The sequence below is a fragment of the Gorilla gorilla genome, chromosome 1 (assembly GCF_029281585.2).
Source record: "Gorilla gorilla gorilla isolate KB3781 chromosome 1, NHGRI_mGorGor1-v2.1_pri, whole genome shotgun sequence".
Lineage (NCBI taxonomy): Eukaryota > Metazoa > Chordata > Mammalia > Primates > Hominidae > Gorilla > Gorilla gorilla.
Genome location: NC_073224.2, coordinates 206,133,297 through 206,148,183, shown reverse-complemented (window position 1 = coordinate 206,148,183; position 14,887 = coordinate 206,133,297). Strand labels below are relative to the sequence as shown.

General features: G+C 47.3%; 1 protein-coding gene across 2 annotated transcripts in view; it reads right to left on the bottom strand.

The window, feature by feature from the left end:
* CSMD2 (CUB and Sushi multiple domains 2) overlaps positions 1-14,887 on the bottom strand; it is a 647,961-nt gene that overhangs the window by 296,373 nt on the left and 336,701 nt on the right. Inside the window, exons 8-10 of one of the 2 annotated variants that reach the window (XM_055391224.2) lie at positions 9,799-9,886; positions 9,042-9,166; positions 73-194 (exon numbers count right to left, since the gene is read on the bottom strand). The exons of the other annotated variant lie outside the window; for it this stretch is intronic. Of the exons in view, the coding sequence (XP_055247199.1) occupies positions 73-194; positions 9,042-9,166; positions 9,799-9,886 (335 nt within the window). The remainder of the gene's footprint in view (positions 1-72; positions 195-9,041; positions 9,167-9,798; positions 9,887-14,887) is intronic. 2 annotated transcript variants of the gene reach the window in all.

The window sequence follows — 14,887 nt, the reverse complement described above, 5'->3', positions numbered from 1 at the left end:
AAACCCTGTAGGCCAACTGTCCCCAACCTAGCCCTGCCCACAGAACACCACCCCGCTCCCCAAGAGGCTTACCTTGGCGGGGTTGAGTGCTGTGATGATCCACACACAGTGTGCATTGTTGTCATACTGAATGGGGAAATTGGGGGAGGTGATGATGCCCGAGGGGCCTCGAAGGTGGGCATCACACATGCGGGCTGCAGAGGAGATGAAAGACAAGCCTTTGAATTAAGACTAGGTCCAGTTCCCCTTCTTGCCTCCCATTCCCCACCCAGAAGACACTGCATCTGTACAGTTCCCACCCTGGACACAACCTTCTGCTTCCTGGGTCCTTCCTCTACAGTTCTTGGGAGGCTTGAAGGGAAGCCGCAGTGCCTGGAGCACTGTGACTGCTGTTCTGTAGGCAATGTTGAACTTCTAAGGCAGGCTAAGCGACCCCTCTGCATGCCCCACTTACCCCCACACCCCGACTCCACTATGATCATGCAATTCCTCTTTGTCAAGAGGGTGTGGGCTAGAACCTGTCAGGTTGACATAAAGCTAGGTGGATCGCAGGCACCTATGGACACCTAACCAGCCCACGCCTTACTCTGCTGACCTGTCTGTTTCCCAATTTGCACTCCAATTCACCAAACCAGCTGAGTGCTGCTGTGGACCTAATGCTGCTTAACTAGGAGTCTGACCTCATTCCAGGTTCTGCCTGCCCCTCAGTTCCTTCCTCCGTGACCCCCTCGGTCCTCCTGAAGAGGAATTTCAGGATATCCTTGTCAAGGCCACTCCATTAGGTCTCAGAATGTCTATGCCCAAGAGCTCTGCCAAGGCCCCTGACTCAGCTCAGTGCCAGGCACCCAGAGCGATTTCACTGCTTCCCAAATCCGTCTCCACACTCAGCTTATCCCTGAAACCGGCTTTTGACTGGAAGCATAAAGATTCAAGGTGAATTAGAAGTGCTCTACTCAAGTAGATATAAAGTGTTATCAATCACAGCTTAATCTAATTAAGCTCTTTAAAATAGCTTCTAAACTAATTAGATTAAGTAGTGATTTATAACAGTTAAGGTACTACATTGTACCTAGGTATTTGCTTTCTTTAAAAATGTGTGCTTAGTTCTAGCCACTTCATTCTTTAACGTTAGTGTTCAGCTATTTTAATAAAAGGTTCTAAGAGCCTGTTCTCATGCTGCCCACATGGCAATTTATCCTAATTGTAGGCAAAGTGCCTAACAGTAAAGAAATAGTGAGCAAACTCAACAAGCTTAACTATATAAAATGAAAGTGGTGTCAAACCTAGTTTCCTCTGATGGGGCCAAATATCCTAGAGCTCCTTGCCATGTGTGGAAAGGGCCATGATAAACCTTTCCCAGGACACCCTTCCTAGGAGGGTCTGGGAAGCAGGTTCTGCAGCTCCTAGACATAATGAATCTCTTCTCCTTTCATGCACTCATTCCTGTGCTCAGCTCATTCATTCCAACATTTATTGAGTGCCTACTATGGGCCAGGAAAAGTGTGGGGAGAAAAAAGTGTCTGACATAGCCCTTCCTCTCTGAAGGGCCACAGCAAGTGGAGGGAGCAGGTGGAAAAACATTCACCATCAAGCAGAGCAGGTGTTGTCAGAGGGTTATTTGCAAGGGGCTTTTGGGACAGGTCTGTTACCTCCTTTTTGTTAGCTCATCACCTCCTGGGAGGAGATTTCTTCTCACTGTAGTCCTGCACTGGAAGGATCTCCTCCTCCCTCATCCTGAGCTCAAGAATCTGTTCAATCAAGTTTGAACAAGTCCTGGGGGAACCCCCACTCCATTCCCCCATGTATATCTGATTGCTCCTTTCATTCTGTACTGAGAAACACTTAGATTCCTAGATTGCACTTGATATAACTGGGCCCTATGGCAATGTGGCATGGTTAAAGTGAGGTCAGGCTTTAAAATTTATGAACTTAGCCTTCTGGATCTAAATCCATTTGCTGGTCGCTTAAGTCTGGATGAGTTAGAAAATCTCTCTGATTTTGTTTCCTCATCTGTAAAATGGGACAAATGATACCACCTCATTGAGATATGGTGAGGATGAAATTATATGAGATGATGGATGTGAAGGTTCAGCCCAGGGCCTGGGATGTGGTCAATATTCAACCTTTGGGACAAGAGATAATCAGACTCCCAATGCCATGTCTATTCTGTTTCTCTATGCCCAGGATTTCTCTCAAGGCTAAGGATCCTTTTTCTGCCTTTCCTGAAGTTTCTGGACATAGGTTTTTTTTCCCCCACAAGTACACTTGAGACTGGCAACATTACTAAACAAATTAAAATAAGACAATCAAAGCCCTGATTCCATCCCACCTTTGCAAAGAGGACCTGTGGACTCAGAACTCTAGCCCTGCAGAGAATCCTTACAAAGCTCCACCAGCACCATCTTACACCTCTTCCGGAAAGTCAGATTTTGCTGCCAAAAGCCCTCAGCTTCAGAATCAATTTATCTTGTACTTGTTTCCAAGAATTAGATGGTATATTTGCAGTCTGTTGAAACATGCTGAAGGTAATGAGAGAGAACAGGCCAAAAAGGCAGTTACCACTTTAAGGGCTTAGAGGGGTTTAATTAAAATATTACAGCCTGCAGATAGCATAGAGCACCTTAAACTAGGTTCAAAATGAAGCATTAGCTACTTTTTTCCTCTGCTATCTGGGCAAAGTCAGGGGCTCTGTGGACAGACAGACAGACATCACCCTGAGCAGCCAGCTCCATGGGATCCCATCAACAGATAGAAAGTTCATCACAGTGACCCAGATGGGCTGGCAGAATGGTAGGTGCTCAGTATCTCACTTAATGAATGAACATATCATTTTGTTTCTCTATTTGCCTTTTTCCCTGAAATGCTCTTCTGGATCGCTTTCAGGAGAGACTTCTCTGAGATCTTCCATGCCCGAGCTCTGCAGCTACTCCCATTTTTCCTCTGGACATTATCATATAATGGGAACAGTATCCCAGGGGACCATAGGGAGCTACCACCTGGACCCACAGCCAGTTCTGACACTGAAACAACTTGGTGCCAAAGAAGAGAACTGCTCCGGGTGCAAGTGCCTCTGGTCTCATATCTTCTCTCCAAATCTGATTCCCATCCTGTTCCATGCTGCCTTCCCTTGCTTCTCCTATTGACCTCCCTCCCAACCCTTTCCACAGTCCTCTGGAACCACCTCCCACTACCAGTTCTAAGGAAAACAAATCCTGCTTGTAGCTGCAACATCTTTCGGAACCTCCTACTCCCACTACTGCCCTGACTGAAGCCCATCTTCCCCTCCTATGCCACTGCCTCCTATGCAGCCCTCTGTAGTCAAGATCTTGCTCCCACCCTCAAGTATTTCTTTCACAGTTGTTTTCTGAACCTCCAGTAGAGTTCATCTTTCCCTACTGAGACCTCCACTCTGTTGACAGCAATATCTCCTCTCTACCCATCAGCTCCTTCTGTCTTGTCTTCTGTCCTTATGCAACTTTGATCCCATGGGCCACCATTAGGCTCATTTTCTTGCTTGTTCCAAGTCCCTTTCTTCTTCCTCCTTTCATCAGTTGCCTAGAAGACATCAGTTTGGAATGAATCCCTCTACCTGTCTTCTCCATACCTGCCACCATACAGTTGAGCTTTGCTGTGAAAAAAATCACTAGTAGGAAGATGAATGCCTATTATAAACTCCTGATTACTCATCTCAAAAAAATCCTAGCTATTGCCCAGTGACCCTACCATTTATCTCTATTAGCTCACTCTCTCATTCTGCTCAAAGACTTTTTCACATGTTCTAGACATCCCTTGAACATCTTCCTCTTCCTCTTCCTCTTCCTCTTATCTCCCCTTACTCTTAGCCGATGACTTTGGCTTTCTCTTTGGAGGGAACAGAAGCCATATAGCAGGCGGGTCCTTTGTCCTACACTCTAAGAATGCAATCCTATCTGCACGTTTACTCAATTCCTTTTTCCCTCCTGTTTCAATGGAGAGATGCCCCTTGTTTTGGAGGGCATTGCCCTCTTATGAGATCTGACACCCTGCTCTTCCTCCAACTCATGATCAACCATGTTTATAGCCACACCCAGGGCCTTGCTATCCTGGGAGCCAGGAAAGTCCAACTCACAGATTTTAAACCCAGTCATTCCATTCCTTCCCCCACTACCTGTGTTCCCAGCAGAATGACTTTGGTCTCAATGCACCATTGTCCTACATCATAGGCCCCTCTAGCCTTCTGGCTCCCACATTTCATCCCATCTATTGATCCTCGCCTGACCCCTCTTCCCTCACTATCCAGTCTGGACCTCAAGACCACTCACCAATACCTACATCTTCCTCATCGCTCTCATATCTGCTTGGTGAAATGCCTGCTTTCCATCAATTCTACCACTCACCTTTTCCATCTCTAATCCCGGGGGCTGCGGGGCTACCAGGAGAACTGTGGTATCACGACAGATTCATGGTTTGCCACCACAATAGAAACTTCAGCCCAAGTCTATCATTTCCCATGTCTTCCTTCACCAACTCCTTGCAGAAACAAGTTCAAACATTCAACACTTGGTTGAGTCACTAACCCCAATGTTTCCTTTTCAGCTGTGATTACACTTGACCTCTCTAGAGTATCTGACACTACTGATCTTTCTCTTTGTGAAACTCATATTCTTTGGCTTCAGTGATGCTTTTTGGCTTTTCTCCTACGTTTCTGACCGAATTTCTTCTTAGCTTTCTTCTTCTCCACTAACTTTTTAAAAGCAGTTGTTTAAATCTAGGAAAGGGTACATGGGAGCTTTTTGCACATTAATTGCAACTTTTCTGCAAGTTTAAAATCATATCAAAATAAAAAGTTACCCCAAAAAAGTGGGGAGTGGAGGGGGAGTTGTTCTGCATGGTTCCACCCAATCTATTGACTCCGAAGGATGTCCAGGTACAATTTTCAAGTAGAAGTAGGATTCAGCCTTTGGAGTCAGGGTTTGAAATTCAACTCAACAGATGTAGCTTTGTGCCCTTGGGCAAGTTGGCTGCCCACTCTAAGCTTCAGCTAAACATAAAATATGGTTATTGCCACTTTACTCATAAAGAAATTATGAAAAATGCCTAGTGCAATGCTATATACAAGTATACATAATTTAATAAATAAGAGCTTTATCATCAGCACATACAGGTAAGGGACTGAGGGACATTCTCAGGGCTGGAGCAATGGGGCACGTACTCTAGTACAATCAGTATGTGTCATCCAGGGAAAATAAGTGGAGAGGAGAAGAGAGGAAAGAAGAGAAGAGATTTGAAAATAGAACTCTGGATAACAATTATGTTTAAGGAGTAAAACCAGAAAGCTGATCTAATGAAATCCACCAAGAAGACAGCCACCTGTAATTATCATGGCATTTAATTCACCCTGGTTTGTGCCATATTTCTCCTGTTTTACTGCCCTTTGCAGATAAGGAAAAAGATCCATAGTGTTTCAGTGATTTTCCCTGTGCCACATGGTTAATAACAAAGTCGGAACTTTAACTTAGGTCTCTAAGTCTCAAGCTTGGTATTCTAGCCACCCAAAGGCATATACATATATATGAGTTTAGCCACAAAGGAAAAATAATATATATAAGTTTCTGTTAATTATTTACTTTGTGAATCAGTAACTGTAAGAGTTTCATCTGGGCCTGGTACTCAGTCCCTAAACTCTATCAACACCAATTTGTGATCACAAGAAATCAGAGCTGGTTGTTAATTTGGTCCTCTCACTACACCAGTGGTTTACCTGGAGCCCCAGGGGTACCAGGACTCAAAGGCTACTGAAAATGGTGATGGAGGGGAGACTAGAAATCCCCTGACCCAACTTTAATCAGAGATGCTCCACTTGTATCTGTTTTATTTATTAGGGTTCTGTAAAAACTTATTTTTAAATATTGGGCTCCATATGTAAAATAAGTCTGAAAAGCTCTATATCTATGGACCCTGCCTGTATCTGGGGCTGAACAGAATTAGTTTAACAGTGTTTCACATTGCCCTCAATCTCCTTTGTGTGATGAAAATTTTCCAGGAGTCAAATTAGAAGCTTATTTCTTCTGATGGGAGGGAAAGAAAAGAAAGGCCTGTGAATGCGTAATTTCATATCTCAAAATGAGGGCACAGTCCCATATTGTTCATTCATTTCAATCACTGATTCATTCAGGTGGTCCTCAAACATTAGCTGAGAACCTATTATTTGCCAGGCCCCGTGTTTTAGTAGAATTAATTGTGTGGGAAAATGAGTATTTCTAATCAAATCATATTTTAACTGCATTAAAGAAAAAATAATACCATTATTATGGTAAAATCCTTTTTAGAATGTGATCTTTTGGTAACCTGCTTGTTAGTGGAACTTCTTGGAATGGAAAGAGTTTTGTTCGTTTTCATTCTTAAGGTGGGGTTCACCTAAACTCTCCTAAAAATCATAGAATAGTAATTGCAATTAATTGAAAACAAAAGATTTTAAAATAAAAACCTTACAACTGCCAAAATAAAAAGACTCTTTACTCTAATATCTATCTCAGCCCTGGGCCTTCAGGGAAGCCCAGGACAGATCATCCAAGTTCACACCCAAGAGACTTAGCAGTCTCTCTTTCTCCTTCACAATGGCCTATAGGAGGGGAAAAAAAAGAGAGAAGAAGGCAGGAACATTAACCTGTGTTGAGAATGTACCCTCCACCACTGTCAGGGCTGGTCACTTTCTAGAAAATGCCTTGTTTAAATTTCATAATCAGTAGGCGGGGAAGATTTTGTTTTCCTTGTTCACAAATGAGGGCCTGTGGCTAAAAAAGATGAAGGAACCCGCCCAGGGCCAGCAAGCTAAAAGGTGTCAGAGTTGTGATCTAGATCAAAGTCCATGTGACTCCCAAACCGTATGATTGCAATAGGATTAGATGAGACAGCTTCTAAAAGAACCTGCAGCAACTAGAGGCTGAGGTTTGCTCCAGGGCTTGAGGAAGCTTATGTGGACAGCGCCCAGCAGGTTAAGCTGAACACGTGTGCACGTAAGTCTCACAGACGTACTGGCATCACTTCTAAACAAGGACTGCCTCATCTAGTCCTCAAAGTAACCCCACTTTTATCACCACTTTTTGGCAGGAAAAAAGAGATTCAGAGAGGTGAAGAAACTGGCCCAAGGGCCCCAGCTAAAAATGATGATGGTTGGATTTGTACCATGATTTCCTGTTGTTTTACAGTAGCAGGTGATGGAATGAGATGACCACGTGAAAAAGCCCAGCCCAATGCTTAGTTACAATGCAGCAGAGAACTCAGACTTCAGTGGGTCCAAATCACTGGAGAAAAGGATGAACACACTTTTTCAGCTACAAACTTCCTTCAGGTCAAAACCAGCCCTTCTCCACCCTTGGCATGTTCATGTAAACAATCATCATCTCTTGAGAACTAAGAGAACAACCTTCCTCTAGTGAAAAGGTCTTGAGGAGGGACCAGATCCCACCACTGCCTAAAGGCATTGTCATCCTGGCTTCTTAAAAGGAATTCTGAAACGACAGATGGGCAGGGTCCCTTGGTCCTCAGACTTGATAATTCTATGCCTCTCTGCCCAGCTGGTATCTGGGCTCCCTGGCATTGGAGTGGTATGCTATTCAATGAGTCATTCATTCCATCATCCATTCAACACCTGTTACTGAGTACCTGCTACATGCCACGCCCCATTTTAGGCAGTGAACAAAACACAAGTCCTTGCCCTATATAGCTCATGTTCTACTGGCATAAGGATATTTTTATTTTTCTTCTAGCACTTTTCAATTCATAAAGTGCTTACACATTCACAACTCCATTCAATCTCCACATTAAACAGAAGAAGGGTAGGATACATACTATTAGCAACATTTAGAGGTAAGAAAGGCTTAGGGAAAATGGGTGATTTGTCCAATTGCTGAGAGTTATGACGTGAATTCTTTTTTGTTGTTTGATTTTTTAAAAACATAGTAGCTATGTAGAATCCTTGAGATAATATAGCTAAAATCAGTGAAAATGCAAAGAACATTATAAACTGTAGAACATGGCCACCTCAAAGTTGAATGAGGATGTAAGGCTTATTTGAAAGATGTTATAGTGACACTCTTCTAGATTACTTATGGACTCAGTTAAAAAACAGGATATGGGTTTCAGCTCCAACTCTGCCCCTTTCTCAGTATAATAATGAGATATTATTTTTCCTGGATCCTCTTACTCTGCATGAATTTTATCTTGATGCATATGCCAAAGAGAGGCAAAGAATCTCTTTCTTAGGTCAGAAGGATCCAGCATGTAACTTTGTAGTGGGCAACATATCTTCTCTTCTAAAGGGGCACTCAAAAGAGCACCTGTTGGCTTTTAAAGACCACCTAACAGCCTAGCGCACAGGGGCTCTCTCTGCTGGTTCCCTGGGGGGATGAGGTCAGGGGCTTCTCTACCACAGAAGCAGCTGTAGCCCTGCCCCAAAGCAGGAATACACTTGGCTCTGTTATTTTAAGATTATTTGGGGGGTAGGGGCTAGGCCAGCCCAGGCTTGGCTCATGTGATACCTGGGGATGTGGTGGCAGGGCCCTGGGGAACAAAACACCCAGATAGGGGGTTAGAAGCATGTCATCACTACATAGGTAAAAACACTCTTGCAGAAGTGACAAGTCTGTCTGTTGCAATATGGGGAAAGAAACAGGGTTCAAGATGCATGTGTGTTGTAACAGAGGGATTCAAGGTGACTGTATAAAAGGTGACTTCCTTTCCTACCTAGGTGTGGTTCAGTATCCGTTCAATGAGGTAGCAAGCTGTTTCTTATGTGCCTCACCCATTAGACTGTAAGGTGCATGCAGGGCAAGCACCATAATGCTTATCTTCCCCATCTCTGTATCTCCTGATCCTAGCGCAGGCCTCGATACAGAGAAAGGGCTGGATAAGTATGCTTATTGGTAAATAAGTGCAGGGAGTGCGGGGGGAGGGGAGCCAGTCTGCTTGAGAGCCTGGGCCTCAGGTGCTGGGAGCTGGGCTTCAGCCTCCAGGCTCAGCCCAACTCTCTGGCCAGCCTCCCTTCCCCAGGGCACCCTCACCTCGGCAGACTGGCCTGTGGTCGCTCCAGGCGGCAAACATGTCGCTCACTTTCATACAGGTGATCCGCTTGGACCCTTGCAGGTCATAGCCCTCGTTGCAGGTGAACTGGACGCTGGATCCTAACCTGGGAGACAAAGTGTGTCTGTGAGCTCCATCCCTGGGCCTGCCAAGCCCCGCCCCACGTCCTTCCTGGTTCCACAAAGAAGCCGCACATGTTATTTTTTCCTTCTGGCCCTTAATCTCCGCTCCACTGTTTTATCACTAAAAATCTCCATTGGAAGGAACATCTGCTCTTCATCTTCTTTTTTCGGACCGTTTAATGGTTTTAGGATTGAGTTAAAAGGTGACTTTGTGAGCAAAACAGCGATCCTCTGAGATAAGCACCAGTTAGGGCAGCTAAGCGTGGGTGGATGATACCCATAAACTTTAAGGAAAATGATCTCCTAGATTATTGCAGGCACGAGTTGCCTTCTGGCGTGTCATTACTGAGATGGCAGCCCTTTGTACCCTGGGTATATAGGTTTTCTGGAAAACATTGGCAGTCTACAGTTCTCTCCCCCCACTAAAGCATGGGCACTATGCCGAGGACTGAACCAGGAGAGAATGTCAAAGCCATAGCTCTTCTCCAGGAAGTGTCTGTTCCTATATCCATGCCATCCTCTCCATTTCCACCTGCAGGAAGGCCAGCCCCTGTCTTCCTCCCAGCCAGGCCACCCCACCCTTCTTGCAATCAGAAAATTCCCAAATAGATCTTACCTGAAATCCGAGCCTAGTCTTTTGCCCCTTTCGGGTATGCCAGGGTCTGGACACATATTATGTCCTTGGGACACACCAACCTGAGTTACTACAAGGCAAAAAAACAAACAAACAAAAAAACAGCACACACAGAGATGGACAGTCACAGGGAGGCACCAGCTGGGGCAATGTCTCAGGGTGGGAGGTGGAGGCAGAGACAGAATGAGGCCCTGCTTTGTTGGGGCTGTGTGGGGTGGCCAGAGTCTACTGGCCTGGGGTTTCTTGGATGTGCAAGATAGGAGGCTGCTTTTGACAAATTCCTTTGTGAGCAAAGTCATCACGAGTGTGTGGGCTCAGAGACAGGCCCTCCATGCCAACCACCACCTGCTTCCCTCGTCCCACACCAGCAGCCAGAGGTGGACCATCCACAGCCCCTGGTGACCTCCCCCCACCACGCCTATGCTTCAGATCTGGGGTGGAGACTCTAGATGAAATGAGCCCCCCACCTCAGCCCCAGATGGAGAAATGACTCAAAGAAAGTTAAATAAAAGGTGGGTGCATGATCAGAAACGGTAAAGAATGTAAGAGAAAGCTGCAGTCAAAGTTCAAAGCTGGGACTTTAGCTCAAACACAGACATTTCTTCTGAGAAACCTCTTCCCATCAGATACTTCTCGAGCCAGAGTAAGCAGTCACCAGAGCATCCCCTACCCAGTGCCACCCATGAAGGGCACCGGGCAGAGATGGCACCTGTGATGGTTCTGGTAGGTGGTGCAATGCTCTGACACTTGCCAGCGCCAGAGTCCTATTTACAAAAACCATATGCACAGTTGTCTTGGCTAGAGGAGAAGCTTGGTCAGGGGGCAGCGGATACACACACAGTAGGGAGGGTAGGCAACCCTTTGGCCCCTGCCTGTTCCTTTTCGTCAGGATGCTGGTACTGAGGAGGCTGGATTCCTGGCTTTGAGGATGACCAGGAGCTGGAGCCAGGCACACAGCCTGGTTGGAGGAGTTCCACTCAAAGCCTCACCAATCCCATGACCCCAACAGCAACCTCTAGACAAGGGTTCCAGGGCATCTGGACAGCATTCGGCATTTTCCAACTTTGCGCATGTCCCTCCCATCCCATTCAATGTCCCATAAGGTGAACAAAGCACTCCATTACTCACTCACCCACTTGCTCACATAGGTACACAACAAGCATTCATTGAGCACCTACTGTGTACAAGGCTTTATTTGGATACCATGGAAATGCGAAAGGTAGTCAGATAAGACCACTGTCCTCAAGGAGTTTCCAGTTGAGTGAGGACATAAACCATGGAAGCGGACTGTGGGACCACAGTGGGGAGGGATGAAGGATGCACCCGCATGTGAGGCTGCCTGGAAGAGGTGGCATCGAACATGGACCTTCTGAGCTAATAGGATTTAGACACACGGCAACAGAGATGACAAAGATAGACAGGCACGAGGAGTGAGGTGGAAACCTGGAAAGAGAATGCGTGTTATGCAGTGTGACCAGAGTAGGAGGGAAGGTGAAGAGTGACAAGGAAGAGTGGATGGTGAGGTTTCAGAGATCAGACTTTTACGGGGTTCGAGTCTGATCCTGAAAATGATGGGGAGCTGCTGGAGAGTTCTGGTGGGGAGAAGGCGTGGTGAGACCCGCTGGCTCAAGGGTGGGCCAGTTACCTAGAGATGAGTTAGGAAATTCTGTGATTATTCAGGCTGAGGACAACAAGAGCCTGGAGTGAGGCTAGACATGAGACAGCAGGAATGGATGTGGCAAAGAAAGAATCCCTGGGACTCACAGGGGACCTAGGGCATGAGGAGAAGGAGCAGGGCATTTCCAGGATTTCCAGGGCCTGAGTAGCTGTGAGGATGCAGGTGGTTTCATAGAAGTAAGGAAGGTAGGGAGCTCGTTTTAGACTCACTGAGGGAGTCTACAGTTAGAGGCCTGAAGTAGACCGTGTTTAAACCTCCAGGTAGCCCAGGCTATGGCTGGCCATGGAACCTGAGGATTTGGACAGACTGTGTGCTCAAGCCAGACACAGGTATCCTCTTGGTTGTGTGCAGTGCACGTTCAAGCCAGTTACCCCTACCCCTACTTGTCTCTTACCCCCATCCCCTTCCTTGCCAAGCCTCTACCTCCAAAGCTTTCACATCCTGAGCCGTTCCCACCAGTCCAGACGCCTCAGGCTGGGAAAGTAAGATGGAAGTGCCATTCCCGAAGCAGAGGAAGCTCCTGCTTCCTGGAAGCCTCAGTTTTTTGCAAGTAGTGGAACGGAGATAACTAGGGAGTCCTCTAAGGCACCCAGAAGGTGGGAAGGAGGAGGAAGCCTGAGCTGTATTTGCTGCCTTATCTGTGGTAAGCCAGGTCCCCCTAGAGCTTCACAGCGATCCGTCCCTACTGCAGACTTCCCAGCTAAGCACCCACCTTCTCTAGATTCTGTCTAGTCAACCCTGTGACCCATGAGTCATACCCATCCCAAAGTCTCTGCTGACCATTTCATGGGAACCACACAGCCCCCCTGCAGCACGTGAAGAACATATAGCAGTTCCCTTTCCCCTTCTCTTGCCCTCTCATTCAGTATTGACATCACCCAGGAAGCAGAACGAACAGAAGTCTGCCCCATCAGGACGGGGCTGGACTCAAGAGGCGAGACCATGGCAAAGCCCACCCGCCAAGCCACAAGCCCCTGACAGACAGAGCAGACCCTACCGCCTCCCCGTTCCTCAGCCAGCCCCAGGTGAAACCCAGGCACCATCCAGAAAGTCACAAACCCAACGGTGACGCAGCTCATACCCAGACAGTGCCCCCTTCCAGGGAGGACTGAGCAGGGGACGGTGGTCCCACGAGGATCTTCAAGCTTCCCCAGGAAACAAGCAAACTTAAATCTCAGCGATCAGTTTACTGTCTGAATTATGGAGGCAAGAAGTGTTTCTCCCTTTCTTTCTTTTTTTTTAATTCCAGCCTTCTCTGCCTACTCAAAACCAGCTGCTTGTGTTTACAGCATTGCTTTCCTGTTGGCTACTGAGGGACAGGAATGGGGAGTAATCCTTACTCTACTCTGGGAGGGCCACTATGGTGAGGGAGAAGCCGCAGTGTGCTCAGGAAGGCACCACCTTCTACCCAACGCAGGGAGTCACAGGTGGGTGGGTGGTCAGAACTGATGGCAAGGTAGAGAGTTGGGTCCACTCTCTCCGTGAACTTCAGGACAGCTGTCCAAAGGGAATTTGGGCAGAACACAGGAGGCCAGCCACCTGCAGACATGTGGCTACCTGGGTCTGAGGCAGCTGGAGTCACACACCCATTCTTTCTGAGGAACTCTTAGAATGGGGGCTAATATCTTCTCAATAGATATATATATATATATTTATTTTGCAAAGAGTATTTGCATTCTTTCATTAGAACAGGGTTTCTCTTTATCTTCCTGAGGGAGTTTTTGGCATCTTCTTAGTTGGCTTAATGAAAACCCTGCATCCTGTCTCCAGAAAAATGCACCCAGAGCATCATATGTACTTTTTTGGCTAGTCCATGGGCCTCCTGAAGTCCTAGGTCAACAAGACCCATCTTAGATCTGGCAACACTCTTGGGAGGAAGGCAGGGTAGGATTTTGCATCCCCATTCTACAGATGTGAAAACTGAAACATTAGTGTCTGGAGTAACATGCTCCCTGAGGACACAATTGGGATAAATATTTGATCTCCAAGTCAGGGCCATTTCCTTAAGTTTGCCAGTGGCTCCAGGGCAAACTGTGAAATTAAACTGTGCCTGCCTCAGTTCATTGGGTCTCCTGTGACTAAGAAAGAAAAAGCCTGTGAGGGTCAGGGCTATGGCTTGAGCCCTCTGCAGATTCCTGGCCTGACCCTGGGCTCTCCTAGCACCCTGTCCTTTCCCCTAAACCCCCAGTCAAGCACAGAAGAAGGCTCTTCTGGTGCCCTCTGCCATCCAGTCCCTGAGGGTGGTGACTGGAGATGCCAGTTCCTGGCTGTACCCAACAGCCTGTGGCAACTGTCTCCACTCAGACAACTTCAAAGACCACAGACAATCCCCAACCCAGGCTCAGTTCAGTCGGAGCCTGAGACCAAAGTGCCTCTTCCCCTGATGTTCTCCCGGCCACACACATCGGCACAGAGCTCGGAAACCACCGGTGCCACTCTATGCCCTTCTCTCCTCAATAAGTACTTCTAGCATCTCCAGGAAAGTGAGCACATGGAGGTGAGATGGAAGGGGAGCAATGGGGAGGGTGGGAGGAGCAAGTCAGGGACAGGAAGACAAGCAGGGAGAGAAGAGGCGGGAGCAGAAGGATGAGAAGAACGATGGAGCAGAAAGTGGCAAGAGGAGAAAAAGTGGAGGGAGAGAGGACCAGAGATGCAGGAGAAGGGCAAAGGGAGGGAAGGAGAAGGAAAACCAGGTCAGTCATTTGGAGGACCAAGGAAGGCTCCCTACCACTCGGCCCAGAAGGAAAGTGGAAGGTTTCTGGAAAAACCTCCCCTGCTTTTAAGCCCAGTCTTGTGGAGGTGCCCAGAACCTTCCCCAGCTCTTCCTGGGCTTCAGCTCAAAAGCCCCTTAGCACAGGCCCTGATCAGGTGTTTCTGGGACCCACATTCCAGACCATTCCCCAGAACTAGACCCCTATTAACCTTACAAACACTGGTAGCAGGAACATGTTCTGAAAGATATCATCCTCCCCCTGCCCAAGAAGAGAGCCCCCAGTGCCTCCCCATCAACCCGAGGCAGGAACCACCCCCACACTTCCCCAGTCCTCTCTTTGCCCAGCCAGGTCCAGGGGCCCTTGGAGGAGGTTACTAGGCATTCCCCTGCCTCCCTTTTCCAATCTGGCCTTGGGAGCTGGAACTGGGGCCCTGCAGCCCCCAAGATCCCAGCCCAAGGTTACTGACTCCTAAAAGAGGAGCCGAAGGAGGACTGTCTTAGCAGGTGGAAGTGATTCAAAAGGAAAATAAAGAGAGAAATGTAGCAGTAATGACTCCCTGGACTGCAGTTCAAATGGGAAGTGAGGGAGAAAGAGGACAAGGAGGAAAATGGGACGAGGAGGAGGAGAAGGCAAAGGGCAGGCCCCAGGGCTGCTCTCTGGCCGTTGGGTCAGTGTGTCC